At 39.2% G+C, this 15,095-nt stretch overlaps 1 protein-coding gene across 1 annotated transcript in view; it reads right to left on the minus strand.

The window, feature by feature from the left end:
* The window catches only part of KCNH2 (potassium voltage-gated channel subfamily H member 2), a 1,055,144-nt gene that overhangs the window by 584,371 nt on the left and 455,678 nt on the right, over nucleotides 1–15,095 (minus strand). The window contains exons 4-5 of the mRNA XM_053713258.1: nucleotides 7,134–7,154; nucleotides 4,880–5,320 (exon numbers count right to left, since the gene is read on the minus strand). Coding sequence (XP_053569233.1) covers nucleotides 4,880–5,320; nucleotides 7,134–7,154 — 462 coding nt within the window. The remainder of the gene's footprint in view (nucleotides 1–4,879; nucleotides 5,321–7,133; nucleotides 7,155–15,095) is intronic.

The following is a 15,095-nucleotide window of genomic DNA, read 5'->3' on the forward strand; positions in this document are numbered from 1 at the left end:
AGTGATGGGTTATATACAGTGAGTGGTTATATACAGTGAGGAGTGGATAAGATTATATACAGTGAGTGCTTATATACAGTGAGCGGTTATATACAGTGAGCGGTTATATACAGCGAGGAGTGAATAAGATTATATACAGTGAGTTCTTATATACAGTGAGTGGTTATATACAGTGAGTGGTTATATATAGTGAGGAGTGGATAAGATTATATACAGTGAGTGCTTATATACAGTGAGCGGTTATATACAGTGAGCGGTTATATACAGCGAGGAGTGAATAAGATTATATACAGTGAGTTCTTATATACAGTGAGTGGTTATATACAGTGAGTGGTTATATACAGTGAGGAGTGGATAAGAGGTTATATACAGTGAGCGGTTATATACAGTGAGCGGTTATATACAGCGAGGAGTGGATAAGATTATATACAGTGAGTGGGTATATACAGTGAGGAGTGGATAAGAGGTTATATACAGTTAGTGGTTATATACAGTCAGTGGTTATATACAGTGAGGATCGGATAAGAGGTTATATACAGTGAGTGGTTATGTACAGTGAGTGGTTATATACAGTTGGTGGTTATATACAGTGAGGAGTGGATAAGAGGTTATGTACAGTAAGTGGTTATATACAGTGAGGAGTGGATAAGAGGTTATATACAGTTAGTGGTTATATACAGTCAGTGGTTATATACAGTGAGGATCGGATAAGAGGTTATATACAGTGAGTGGTTATGTACAGTGAGTGGTTATATACAGTGAGGAGTGGATAAGAGGTTATGTACAGTAAGTGCTTATATACAGTGAGAGGCTATATACAGTGAGGAGTGGATAAGAGGTTATATACAGTGAGTGGTTATATACAGTAAGGATTGGTTAAGAGGTTATATACAGTGAGTGGTTATATACAGCGAGGAGTGGATAAGATTATATACAGTGAGTGGTTATATACAGTGAGTGGTTATATACAGTGAGGAGTGGATAAGATTATATACAGTGAGTGGTTATATACAGTGAGGAGTGGATAAGATTATATACAGTGAGTGGTTATATACAGTGAGGAGTAAGAGGTTATATACAGTGAATGGTTATATACAGTGAGTGGTTATATACAGTAAGGATTGGTTAAGAGGTTATATACAGCGAGTGGTTATATACAGCGAGGAGTGGATAAGATTATATACAGTGAGTGGTTATTTACAGTGAGTGGTTATATACAGTGAGGAGTAGATAAGATTATATACAGTGAGTGGTTATATACAGTGAGGAGTAAGAGGTTATATACAGTGAATGGTTATATACAGCGAGTGGTTATATACAGCGAGGAGTGGATAAGATTATATACAGTGAGTGCTTATATACAGTGAGGAGTGGATAAGAGGTTATATACAGTGATGGGTTATATACAGTGAGGAGTGGATAAGAAGTTATATACAGTGATGGGTTATATACAGTGAGGAGTGGATAAGAAGTTATATACAGTGAGTGGTTATATACAGTGAGTGGTTATATACAGTGAGTGGTTATATACAGTGAGGAGTGGATAAGAGGTTATATACAGTGAGCGGTTATATACAGTGAGCGGTTATATACAGCGAGGAGTGGATAAGATTATATACAGTGAGTGGGTATATACAGTGAGGAGTGGATAAGAGGTTATATACAGTTAGTGGTTATATACAGTCAGTGGTTATATACAGTGAGGATCGGATAAGAGGTTATATACAGTGAGTGGTTATGTACAGTGAGTGGTTATATACAGTTGGTGGTTATATACAGTGAGGAGTGGATAAGAGGTTATGTACAGTAAGTGGTTATATACAGTGAGGAGTGGATAAGAGGTTATGTACAGTAAGTGCTTATATACAGTGAGAGGCTATATACAGTGAGGAGTGGATAAGAGGTTATATACAGTGAGTGGTTATATACAGTAAGGATTGGTTAAGAGGTTATATACAGTGAGTGGTTATATACAGTAAGGATTGGTTAAGAGGTTATATACAGTGAGTGGTTATATACAGTGAGGAGTGGATAAGAGGTTATATACAGTGAGTGCTTATATACAGTTAGTGGTTATAAACAGTAATGGGTTATATACAGTGAGTGGTTATATACAGTGAGGAGTGGATAAGATTATATACAGTGAGTGGTTATATACAGTGAGGAGTAAGAGGTTATATACAGTGAATGGTTATATACAGTGAGTGGTTATATACAGTAAGGATTGGTTAAGAGGTTATATACAGCGAGGAGTGGATAAGATTATATACAGTGAGTGCTTATATACAGTGAGGAGTGGATAAGAGGTTATATACAGTGAATGGTTATATACAGCGAGTGGTTATATACAGCGAGGAGTGGATAAGATTATATACAGTGAGTGCTTATATACAGTGAGGAGTGGATAAGAGGTTATATACAGTGATGGGTTATATACAGTGAGGAGTGGATAAGAAGTTATATACAGTGATGGGTTATATACAGTGAGGAGTGGATAAGAAGTTATATACAGTGAGTGGTTATATACAGTGAGTGATTATATACAGTGAGGAGTGGATAAGAGGTTATATACAGTGAGCGGTTATATACAGTGAGCGGTTATATACAGTGAGGAGTGGAAAAGAGGTTATATACAGTGAGTGGTTATATACAGTGAGCGGTTATATACAGTGAGGAGTGGAAAAGAGGTTATATACAGTGAGTGGTTATATACAGTAAGGATTGGATAAGAGGTTATATACAGTGAGTGGTTATATATAGTGATTGGCTATATACAGTGAGGAGTGGATAAGAGGTTATATACAGTGAGTGGTTATATACAGTGATGATTGGATAAGAGGTTATATACAGTGAGTGGTTATATACAGTAAGGAGTGGATAAGAGGTTATATACAGTGAGTGGTTATATACAGTGAGTGGTTATATACAGTAAGGAGTGGATAAGAGGTTATATACAGTGAGTGGTTATATACAGTAAGGAGTGGATAAGAGGTTATATACAGTGAGTGGTTATATACAGTGAGTGGTTATATACAGTAAGGAGTGGATAAGAGGTTATATACAGTGAGTGGTTATATACAGTAAGGAGTGGATAAGAGGTTATATACAGTGAGTGGTTATATACAGTGAGTGGCTATATACAGTGAGGAGTGGATAAGAGGTTATATACAGTGAGTGGTTATATACAGTGAGTGCTTATATACAGTGAGTGGTTATATACAGTGATGAGTGGATAAGAGGTTATATACAGTGAGTGGTTATATACAGTGATGAGTGGATAAGAGGTTATATACAGTGAGTGGTTATATACAGTGAGTGGTTATATACAGTGAGGAGTGGATAAGAAGTTATATACAGTGAGTGGTTATATACAGTGAGTGATTATATACAGTCAGTGGTTATATACAGTGAGGATTGGATGAGGTTATATACAGTGAGTGGTTATATACAGTGAGTGGTTATATACAGTGAGGAGTGGATAAGAGGTTATATACAGTAAGTGGTTATATACAGTGAGTGGTTATATACAGTGAGGAGTGGATAAGAGGTTATATACAGTGAGTGGTTATATACAGTGAGTGATTATATACAGTGAGTGGTTATATACAGTGAGGAGTGGATAAGAGGTTATATACAGTGAGTGGTTATATACAGTGAGTGATTATATACAGTGAGTGGTTATATACAGTGAGGAGTGGATACGAGGTTATATACAGTGAGTGGTTATATACAGTGAGTGGTTATATACAGTGAGGAGTGGATAAGAGGTTATATACAGTGAGTGGTTATATACAGTGAGTGGTTATATACAGTGAGGAGTGGATAATAGGTTATATACAGTGAGTGCTTATATACAGTTAGTGGTTATATACAGTAAGGATTTGATAAGAGGTTATATACAGTGAGTGCTTATATACAGTGAGTGGTTATATACAGTGAGGAGTGGATAAGAGGTTATATACAGTGAGTGCTTATATACAGTTAGTGGTTATATACAGTGAGGATTGGATAAGAGGTTATATACAGTGAGTGGTTATGTACAGTGAGTGGTTTTATACAGTGAGGAGTGGATAAGAGGTTATATACAGTGAGTGGTTATATACAGTGAGGAGTGGATAAGAGGTTATATACAGTGAGTGGTTATAAACAGTAAGGATTTGATAAGAGGTTATATATAGTGAGTGGTTATATACAGTGATTGGCTATATACAGTGAGGATTGGATAAGAGGTTATATACAGTGAGTGGTTATATACAGTGAGGAGTGGATAGGAGGTTATATACAGTGATTGGCTATATACAGTGAGGATTGGATAAGAGGTTATATACAGTGAGTGGTTATATACAGTGAGTGGTTATATATTGTGAGTGGTTATAAACAGTGAGGAGTGGATAAGAGGTTATATACAGTGAGTGCTTATATACAGTAAGGATTGGATAAGAGGTTATATACAGTGAGTGCTTATATACAGTGATTGGCTATATACAGTGAGGAGTGGATAGGAGGTTATATACAGTGAGTGGTTATATACAGTTAGTGGTTATATACAGTAAGGATTTGATAAGAGGTTATATACAGTGAGTGGTTATATACAGTGATTGGCTATATACAGTGAGGAGTGGATAAGAGGTTATATACAGTGAGTGGTTATATAGAGTGAGGATTGGATAAGAGGTTATATACAGTGAGTGTTTATATACAGTGAGGATTGGATAAGAGGTTATATACAGTGAGTGGTTATATACAGTTAATGGTTATATACAGTAAGGATTGGATAAGAGGTTATATACAGTAAATGGTTATATACAGTGATTGGCTATATACAGTGAGGAGTGGCTAGCACTGTATATTTACTACAGACACCCTACTTCAGCTGTACCTGTACTGGAAATGCGGTTACGGAACTTGTCCAGATCTACTTTCATGGCTTCGATGTCATCTACAGACGACGCTCTGCGTATGCTGTAGAAGCTCTCCCGGGAACGGCTCCGTGTCAGGCTGCAGTTGGAGAAGGAGATATCGAGGTTCAGGTGGTCCTTGTCGGTGCGGGGAGATGACTGCAGTGCTGGGTCTCTGCCCTCCTCATCCTCTCTGGGTACTTTGGGCTCGGTGGTACTGATCAGTGCCTGCTGATCTTCTGGCTGAATGGAAATACAGTTGTCTACTGGAATCATGGTCACCTCTTCTAAAGCCACCGAGTCACTTCTGTGCTTGTTAAGGTCCACCACAACCACATCAGGGTCTTCCTGAGGCAAAGAATGCTTGCTGCCCGCAAGGTTCAGTAACGTGGGGAACTTCAGTCTAAATGATTTTCCACGACCTGAGGAGCGAGAAGGATTAGTGAAGATTAAGCTCAACTGGGCAGTGGGCATGTTACAAACTTATTTGTGATGATAAAGAGTAGAACTGGGATATTTGGGTATGATCTTGATCAATATCTTTTTCCATGTGAGTTTTTATTACTTACACAGAGATTTAGAATTATGTAGATACTGTAGTAAAGAGAGTAAGAGTGCATTGGGCAGTGTCACTTATTATAAATACTACGTGGTATAAACAAAGGGGGTCACCTGATATCACTGCTGTACAACAATACAACAAGCATGAGAGGGCTGCACACAGACACAAGTTCTACACATGATAAACCCTCTATAGGAGATTAGCAATGTAACAGCATCATGGGTTAGGGGGGTCACACCGTCTCCCCATTACTTATGAATTAATGTTTATATCAGAATTACACCGTAGCACGCATCCATGTAGGTGTGTCACTATTTAGCCAGGGGCATTACATCTGCCTCCCAGAAACAGTACTAAGTAAAATACTTCTCAATACCTATGTGTTCTGATATTTCTCCACAGATGGGCAAGGTCTAAAGGACACTGATATTTCTCCACAGTTGGGCAAGGTCTAAAGGACACTGATATTTCTCCACAGTTGGTCAAGGTCTAAAGTACACTGATATTTCTCCACAGTTGGGCAAGGTCTAAAGGACACTGATATTTCTCCACAGTTGGGCATGGTCTAAAGGACACCGGCCCTGCCTAAAGTTACAACTTGCTAGGGTATCACAAATGCCATTAATGCACAGGCCACTCCCTCCTTAGCAGGAACAGACAAATCACAGGACTTTAAACTGCAGATCACCTGCAACATTTTGTCAACTACAGGTATCATCCCTAGACAGACAAGCATCACTGTGAGCCCCTATAGACACATTGGTCCTTTCTCTAACAATAGCAACAAAACCAACCCAATTATCTCATCAAACTATACACCAATCAGAGCGCTTACTTTACAACTGCTATGGGAACATTGTATACACGCTCACAATGGCAGCCCTAAAGAGAAGTAAAGGGTGCACAGAACCTAAGCGTAACATCAAGAGACATTACAAACCTTTCCTGGAAGCCATGCTTATTAGCCAATAGAAATGATTACTAGTAGGTACTGTAACATTACAAACCTTTCCTGGAAGCCATGCTTATAAGTCAATAGAACTGATTACTAATAGGTACTAGAACATTACAAACCTTTCCTGGAAGCCATGCTTATAAGCCAATAGAACTGATTACTAGCAGGTACTAGAACATTACAAACCTTTCCTGGAAGCCATGCTTATAAGCCAATAGAACTGATTACTAGTAGGTACTGTAACATTACAAACCTTTCCTGGAAGCCATGCTTATAAGCCAATAGAACTGATTACTAATAGGTACTAGAACATTACAAACCTTTCCTGGAAGCTATGCTTATAAGCCAATAGAACTGATTACTAGCAGGTACTGTAACATTACAAACCTTTCCTGGAAGTCATGCTTATAAGCCAATAGAACTGATTACTAGCAGGTACTGTAACATTACAAACCTTTCCTGGAAGTCATGCTTATAAGCCAATAGAACTGATTACTAATAGGTACTAGAACATTACAAACCTTTCCTGGAAGCCATGCTTATAAGCCAATAGAACTGATTACTAGCAGGTACTGTAACATTACAAACCTTTCCTGGAAGCCATGCTTGTAAGTCAATAGAACAGATTACTAATAGGTACTGTAACATTACAAACCTTTCCTGGAAGCCATGCTTATAAGTCAATAGAACAGATTACTAATAGGTACTGTAACATTACAAACCTTTACTGGAAGCCATGCTTATAAGTCAATAGAACAGATTACTAATAGGTACTAGAACATTACAAACCTTTCCTGGAAGCCATGCTTATAAGCCAATAGAACTGATTACTAGTAGGTACTGTAACATTACAAACCTTTCCTGGAAGCCATGCTTATAAGCCAATAGAACTGATTACTAATAGGTACTAGAACATTACAAACCTTTCCTGGAAGCCATGCTTATAAGCCAATAGAACTGATTACTAGCAGGTACTGTAACATTACAAACCTTTCCTGGAAGTCAAGCTTATAAGCCAATAGAACTGATTACTAGCAGGTACTGTAACATTACAAACCTTTCCTGGAAGTCATGCTTATAAGCCAATAGAACTGATTACTAATAGGTACTAGAACATTACAAACCTTTCCTGGAAGCCATGCTTATAAGCCAATAGAACTGATTACTAGCAGGTACTGTAACATTACAAACCTTTCCTGGAAGCCATGCTTGTAAGTCAATAGAACAGATTACTAATAGGTACTGTAACATTACAAACCTTTCCTGGAAGCCATGCTTATAAGTCAATAGAACAGATTACTAATAGGTACTGTAACATTACAAACCTTTCCTGGAAGCCATGCTTATAAGTCAATAGAACACAAACCTTTCCTGGAAGCCATGCTTGTAAGTCAATAGAACAGATTACTAATAGGTACTGTAACATTACAAACCTTTCCTGGAAGCCATGCTTCTAAGTCAATAGAACAGATTACTAGCAGGTACTAGAACATTACAAACCTTTCCAGGAAGCCATGCTTATAAGCCAAAAGAACTGATTACTAATAGGTACTAGAACATTACAAACCTTTCCTGGAAGCCATGCTTATAAGCCAATAGAACTGATTACTAGCAGGTACTGTAACATTACAAACCTTTCCTGGAAGTCATGCTTATAAGCCAATAGAACTGATTACTAGCAGGTACTGTAACATTACAAACCTTTCCTGGAAGTCATGCTTGTAAGTCAATAGAACAGATTACTAATAGGTACTGTAACATTACAAACCTTTCCTGGAAGCCATGCTTATAAGTCAATAGAACAGATTACTAATAGGTACTAGAACATTACAAACCTTTCCTGGAAGCCATGCTCTTAAGTCAATAGAACAGATTACTAATAGGTACTGTAACATTACAAACCTTTCCTGGAAGACATGCTTCTAAGTCAATAGAACAGATTACTAATAGGTACTAGAACATTACAAACCTTTCCGGGAAGCCATGCTTATAAGTCAATAGAACTGATTACTAATAGGTACTGGAACATTACAAACCTTTCCTGGAAGCCATGCTTCTAAGTCAATAGAACAGATTACTAATAGGTACTGGAACATTACAAACCTTTCCAGGAAGCCATGCTAATAAGCCAATAGAACTGATTACTAGTAGGTACTGTAACATTACAAACCTTTCCTGGAAGCCATGAGTATAAGCCAATATAACTGATTACTAGTAGGTACTGGAACATTACAAACCTTTCCTGGGAGCCATGCTTATAAGCCAATAGAACTGATTACTAGCAGGTACTAGAACATTACAAACCTTTCCAGGAAGCCATGCTTATAAGCCAAAAGAACTGATTACTAATAGGTACTAGAACATTACAAACCTTTCCTGGAAGCCATGCTTATAAGCCATTAGAACAGATTACTAATAGGTACTAGAACATTACAAACCTTTCCTGGAAGCCATGCTTATAAGCCAAAAGAACTGATTACTAATAGGTACTAGAACATTACAAACCTTTCCTGGAAGCCATGCTTATAAGCCAATAGAACTGATTACTAGCAGGTACTAGAACATTACAAACCTTCCCTGGAAGCCATGCTTATAAGCCAATAGAACTGATTACTATCAGGTACTGGAACATTACAAACCTTTCCTGGAAGCCATGCTTATAAGCCAATAGAACTGATTACTAGTAGGTACTGTAACATTACAAACCTTTCCTGGAAGCCATGCTTATAAGCCAATAGAACTGATTACTAGCAGGTACTAGAACATTACAAACCTTTCCTGGAAGCCATGCTTATAAGCCAATAGAACTGATTACTAGCAGGTACTGGAACATTACAAACCTTTCCTGGAAGCCATGCTTATAAGCCAATAGAACTGATTACTAATAGGTACTAGAACATTACAAACCTTTCCTGGAAGCCATGCTTATAAGCCAATAGAACTGATTACTAATAGGTACTAGAACATTACAAACCTTTCCTGGAAGCCATGCTTATAAGCCAATAGAACTGATCACTAATAGGTACTAGAACATTACAAACCTTTCCTGGAAGCTATGCTTATAAGCCAATAGAACTGATTACTAGTAGGTACTGGAACATTACAAACCTTTTCTGGAAGCCATGCTTATAAGCCAATAGAACTGATTACTAGCAGGTACTGGAACATTACAAACCTTTCCTGGAAGCCATGCTTATAAGCCAATAGAACTGATTACTAGCAGGTACTAGAACATTACAAACCTTTTCTGGAAGCCATGCTTACAAGTCAATATAACTGATTACTAATAGGTACTAGAACATTACAAACCTTTCCTGGAAGCCATGCTTATAAGCCAATAGAACTGATTACTATCAGGTACTGGAACATTACAAACCTTTCCTGGAAGCCATGCTTATAAGCCAATAGAATTGATTACTAATAGGTACTGGAACATTACAAACCTTTCCTGGAAGCCATGCTTATAAGCCAATAGAACTGATTACTAGTAGGTACTGGAACATTACAAACCTTTCCTGGAAGCCATGATTATAAGCCAATATAACTGATTACTAGCAGGTACTGGAACATTACAAACCTTTCCTGGAAGCCATGCTTATAAGTCAATAGAACAGATTACTAATAGGTACTGTAACATTACAAACCTTTCCTGGAAGCCATGCTTATAAGCCAATAGAACTGATTACTAGCAGGTACTGGAACATTACAAACCTTTCCTGGAAGCCATGCTTATAAGCCAATAGAACTGATTACTAGCAGGTACTGGAACATTACAAACCCTTCCTGGAAGTCATGCTTATAAGCCAATAGAACTGATAACTAGCAGGTACTGTAACATTACAAACCTTTCCTGGAAGCCATGCTTATAAGTCAATAGAACAGATTACTAATAGGTACTAGAACATTACAAACCTTTCCTGGAAGCCATGCTCGTAAGTCAATAGAACAGATTACTAATAGGTACTGTAACATTACAAACCTTTCCTGGAAGCCATTCTTCTAAGTCAATAGAACAGATTACTAATAGGTACTAGAACATTACAAACCTTTCCTGGAAGCCATGCTTATAAGTCAATAGAACTGATTACTAATAGTTACTGGAACATTACAAACCTTTCCTGGAAGCCATGCTTCTAAGTCAATAGAACAGATTACTAATAGGTACTGGAACATTACAAACCTTTCCAGGAAGCCATGCTTATAAGCCAATAGAACTGATTACTAGTAGGTACTCTAACATTACAAACCTTTCCTGGAAGCCATGAGTATAAGCCAATATAACTGATTACTAGTAGGTACTGGAACATTACAAACCTTTCCTGGGAGCCATGCTTATAAGCCAATAGAACTGATTACTAGCAGGTACTAGAACATTACAAACCTTTCCAGGAAGCCATGCTTATAAGCCAAAAGAACTGATTACTAATAGGTACTAGAACATTACAAACCTTTCCTGGAAGCCATGCTTATAAGCCAATAGAACAGATTACTAATAGGTACTAGAACATTACAAACCTTTCCTGGAAGCCATGCTTATAAGCCAAAAGAACTGATTACTAATAGGTACTAGAACATTACAAACCTTTCCTGGAAGCCATGCTTATAAGCCAATAGAACTGATTACTAGCAGGTACTAGAACATTACAAACCTTTCCTGGAAGCCATGCTTATAAGCCAATAGAACTGATTACTAGCAGGTACTGGAACATTACAAACCTTTCCTGGAAGCCATGCTTATAAGCCAATAGAACTGATTACTAGTAGGTACTGTAACATTACAAACCTTTCCTGGAAGCCATGCTTATAAGCCAATAGAACCGATTACTAGCAGGTACTAGAACATTACAAACCTTTCCTGGAAGCCATGCTTATAAGCCAATAGAACTGATTACTAGCAGGTAATGGAACATTACAAACCTTTCCTGGAAGCCATGCTTATAAGCCAATAGAACTGATTACTAATAGGTACTAGAACATTACAAACCTTTCCTGGAAGCCATGCTTATAAGCCAATAGAACTGATTACTAATAGGTACTAGAACATTACAAACCTTTCCTGGAAGCCATGCTTATAAGCCAATAGAACTGATTACTAATAGGTACTAGAACATTACAAACCTTTCCTGGAAGCCATGCTTATAAGCCAATAGAACTGATTACTAGTAGGTACTGGAACATTACAAACCTTTTCTGGAAGCCATGCTTATAAGCCAATAGAACTGATTACTAGCAGGTACTGGAACATTACAAACCTTTCCTGGAAGCCATGCTTATAAGCCAATAGAACCGATTACTAGCAGGTACTAGAACATTACAAACCTTTTCTGGAAGCCATGCTTACAAGTCAATATAACTGATTACTAATAGGTACTAGAACATTACAAACCTTTCCTGGAAGCCATGCTTATAAGCCAATAGAACTGATTACTAGCAGGTACTGGAACATTACAAACCTTTCCTGGAAGCCATTCTTAAAAGCCAATAGAACTGATTACAAGTAGGTACTGGGACATTACAAACCTTTCCTGGAAGCCATGCTTATAAGCCAATAGAACCAATTACTAGGAGGTACTGTAACATTACAAACCTTTCCTGGAAGCCATGCTTATAAGCCAATAGAACCGATTACTAGCAGGTACTGTAACATTACAAACCTTTCCTGGAAGCCATGCTTATAAGCCAATAGAACCGATTACAAGTAGGTACTCTAACATTACAAACCTTTCCTGGAAGCCATGCTTATAAGTCAATAGAACAGATTTACTAATAGGTACTAGAACATTACAAACCTTTCCTGGAAGCATTTATGAATAAAAATAAAATTTATGCTTACCTAATAAATTAATTTCCTTCTTGGCAATGAGAGTTCACAAGAACATTCATAACCTATGGGAATTACTCGACCTGGCCACAAACAAAGAAGGCTACAAATATCCCTCCCAGTTTCCCTACTCTCTCAGTAGTTCATGCAGAGGATAAGGAAAAGTGAAGAAAGATACAAGGGGTACAGAGGTGCAAAGGACTTCCACTACTACAAATATAACATAAAGGCGGGTCATGGACTCTCAGTGCCAAGAGGAAAATTAGTTTATCAGGTAAGCATATCATTTTATTTTCCTTCTATTGGCAGTGAGAGTCCACAAGAACATTCATAATCTATGGGAAACCAATACCCAAGCTGTGAAGTTCACGAATGTTTACCAGGGAAAAAAGTAGGGAAGATAGTCCTATTTAACAGGCACCACAACTTGCAGATCCCTTCTGCCAAAGGATGCCTACGCTGAGGCAAAAACATCACATTTATAAAACTTTGTAAAGGTGTGCAATGAAGACCAAGTTGTAGCCTTGCAAATCTGATCAACTGAGACCCTCCTGGAGAAACTGTAGGATATGCAGAGTCTTCACTAAGAAAAACTTTGCTGGTCAAAACAGTGAAGATAAGTCCTCCAAGACCTTGTAATAAATGCGTTTGGTGACAGACTTGCGAGCCTGGATAAGAGTATTGATCACCCTGCTAGAGAAGTCTTTCTGAGCAAAGATCAACTATTAAATCTCCAGGCAGTGAACCTTAGAGTATCTAGGCCCTAAGTCAACAAGTCCTGAAGAAGAGGTTACCACCAAGGAGGAGTAGATGACATAGTCACTAGGCCTGTGTACCAAATCCTGTGTGGCCATGCAGGGGCTATCAGAATAGTTGGTATTCCCTCCTGGTTGATCCGAGCGACCACTAAGGTCAGGAGAACAATCGGTGGAAACAGATACACTAGGTTGAAGTTCCATGGAAAAGCTAGCCACCAGCTCCGCTTGAGGATCTCTAGACTTTGATCCATATCTTGAGAACTTGGCATTGAAGCGAGAAGCCATCAGATCTATGTCGGGAACACTTCATCTGCAAGTGATCTCCAGAAACACCTCCTGATTTAGGGACCATTCCCCCATGTGGAGAGTCTGCCTGCTCAGGAAATCCGCTTCACAATACTCCACACCTAGGTTCTGGATAGCAGAGATCTGACAGTGATGTCTCTCTGCCCACAGCAGGATTCGAGAGACCTCCTGCATCGCCAGAGAGCTCTGTGTGCCACCCTGATGGTTGATGTAGGCCACGGTAGTGATGTTGTCCGATTGGAATTGGATATAACAGATGGAACCCAGCTGGGGCTACGCTAGAAGCGTGTTCTAAATAGCTCTACACTCAAGAATGTTGAACGGAAGAAACTTCTTCCTGACACCAAGTTCCTCAGGCTCTCATAGGACCACACACCGTACCTCAGTCAGACAGACTCACATCCGTGGTGGTAATCACCCAAGAGGAGGACGGAAACATGTCTTAAGGAGAACTTGTCAGGGTGCCAGGAATCAGACTGAGACAAGAAGTGCAAAAATAATCACACCTTTATTAATAGCAAAAAATAATAAAAAGTCCACAAGTCAAATAACATGCCAGGAATCAAAACCAGAGCTGGTAGTCAGAAGAGCTGAGTCAGGAGCCAAAGCGAGTAGTCAGACGATCCGGAATCGGGAACAAGGAGAACAGCAGGGTCAGGAACAAGCCAGGTATCCAGAACCAGAAGGGAAGTCAGACAGCCAGGTAATACACAGGAGCTCTCACAAACAGGTCTGAGACAAAGCAAAGGGAAAGCATACTGAACAGAGGCCCTTTAAATAATAAGTGATGACATCACAATTCTGAGACTGCATCCTGTCTCACAAAGATGATGTACACCAGTCTGGCCATAAAAGAAAGTGCAGGAAATGAGCAGCATCACACAGTATGCACCATAGTCAGCAAGAGAGGTGAGTAAAATGGCTGCCAGCAGCACATGGCAAAAACAAAGCAGGGAAAAACCCTGACAGTACCCTCGCCTCAACGACCCCTCCCCCGCGGAAGGACAAAAGGCTTATTGGGGAAACGGGCATGGAAGGCAAGGAGGAGGACGGGAGCATGAACATCAGAGGAGAGAACCCATGAACGCTCCTCCAGACCATAGCCCCTCCAGTGAACCAAATACTGTACGCGGCCCCTGGACATACGAGAGTCAATAATGCTGCTGACCTCATACTCCTCATGGTTGTCAACAAAGACAGGATGGGGACGAGGCAACACAGTGGTAAACCAATTACAAACCAATGGTTTCAAGAGGAAGACATGAAAAACATTGGAGATGCGCATTGCAGGAGAAAGGTCAAGAGCGTAGGCCACAGGATTGACCAGTCGGAGTATTCAAAAAGGACCAACAACACAGGGAGCCAGTTTATTGGAAGGCACACAAAGGTTCAAGTTGTGGGAGGACAGCGGAACTCTCTCATCAACCTGGTAGGAAGGCACGTGCAGACGCCTACGATCAGCCTGGAACTTTAAGATCAATGAAGGCAATCCTGAATCTGCACCCACACAGATTCATGAATGAATCTGGCAACAAGAATGGTTGAAACCCATAATTCGCCATGAACAGGGATAACTTGGAGGAAGCATTAATAGCACTATTACGAGCATACTCTGCCCAAGGTAACAGTTCAGACCAATTATTGTGGTGATCTGAGACATAGCAACGGAGGAACTGTTCCAGAGCTTGATTAGACCGTTCCGCAGCCCCATTGGATTGAGGGTGATATGCCAAGGAGAAGGAAAGCTAGTTCCCTATTTGAGCACAAAAGGAACGCCAAAATCTGGAGACAAACT

Source organism: Bombina bombina, chromosome 5 (genome assembly GCF_027579735.1).
Source record: "Bombina bombina isolate aBomBom1 chromosome 5, aBomBom1.pri, whole genome shotgun sequence".
In the NCBI taxonomy this organism is placed as follows: domain Eukaryota; kingdom Metazoa; phylum Chordata; class Amphibia; order Anura; family Bombinatoridae; genus Bombina; species Bombina bombina.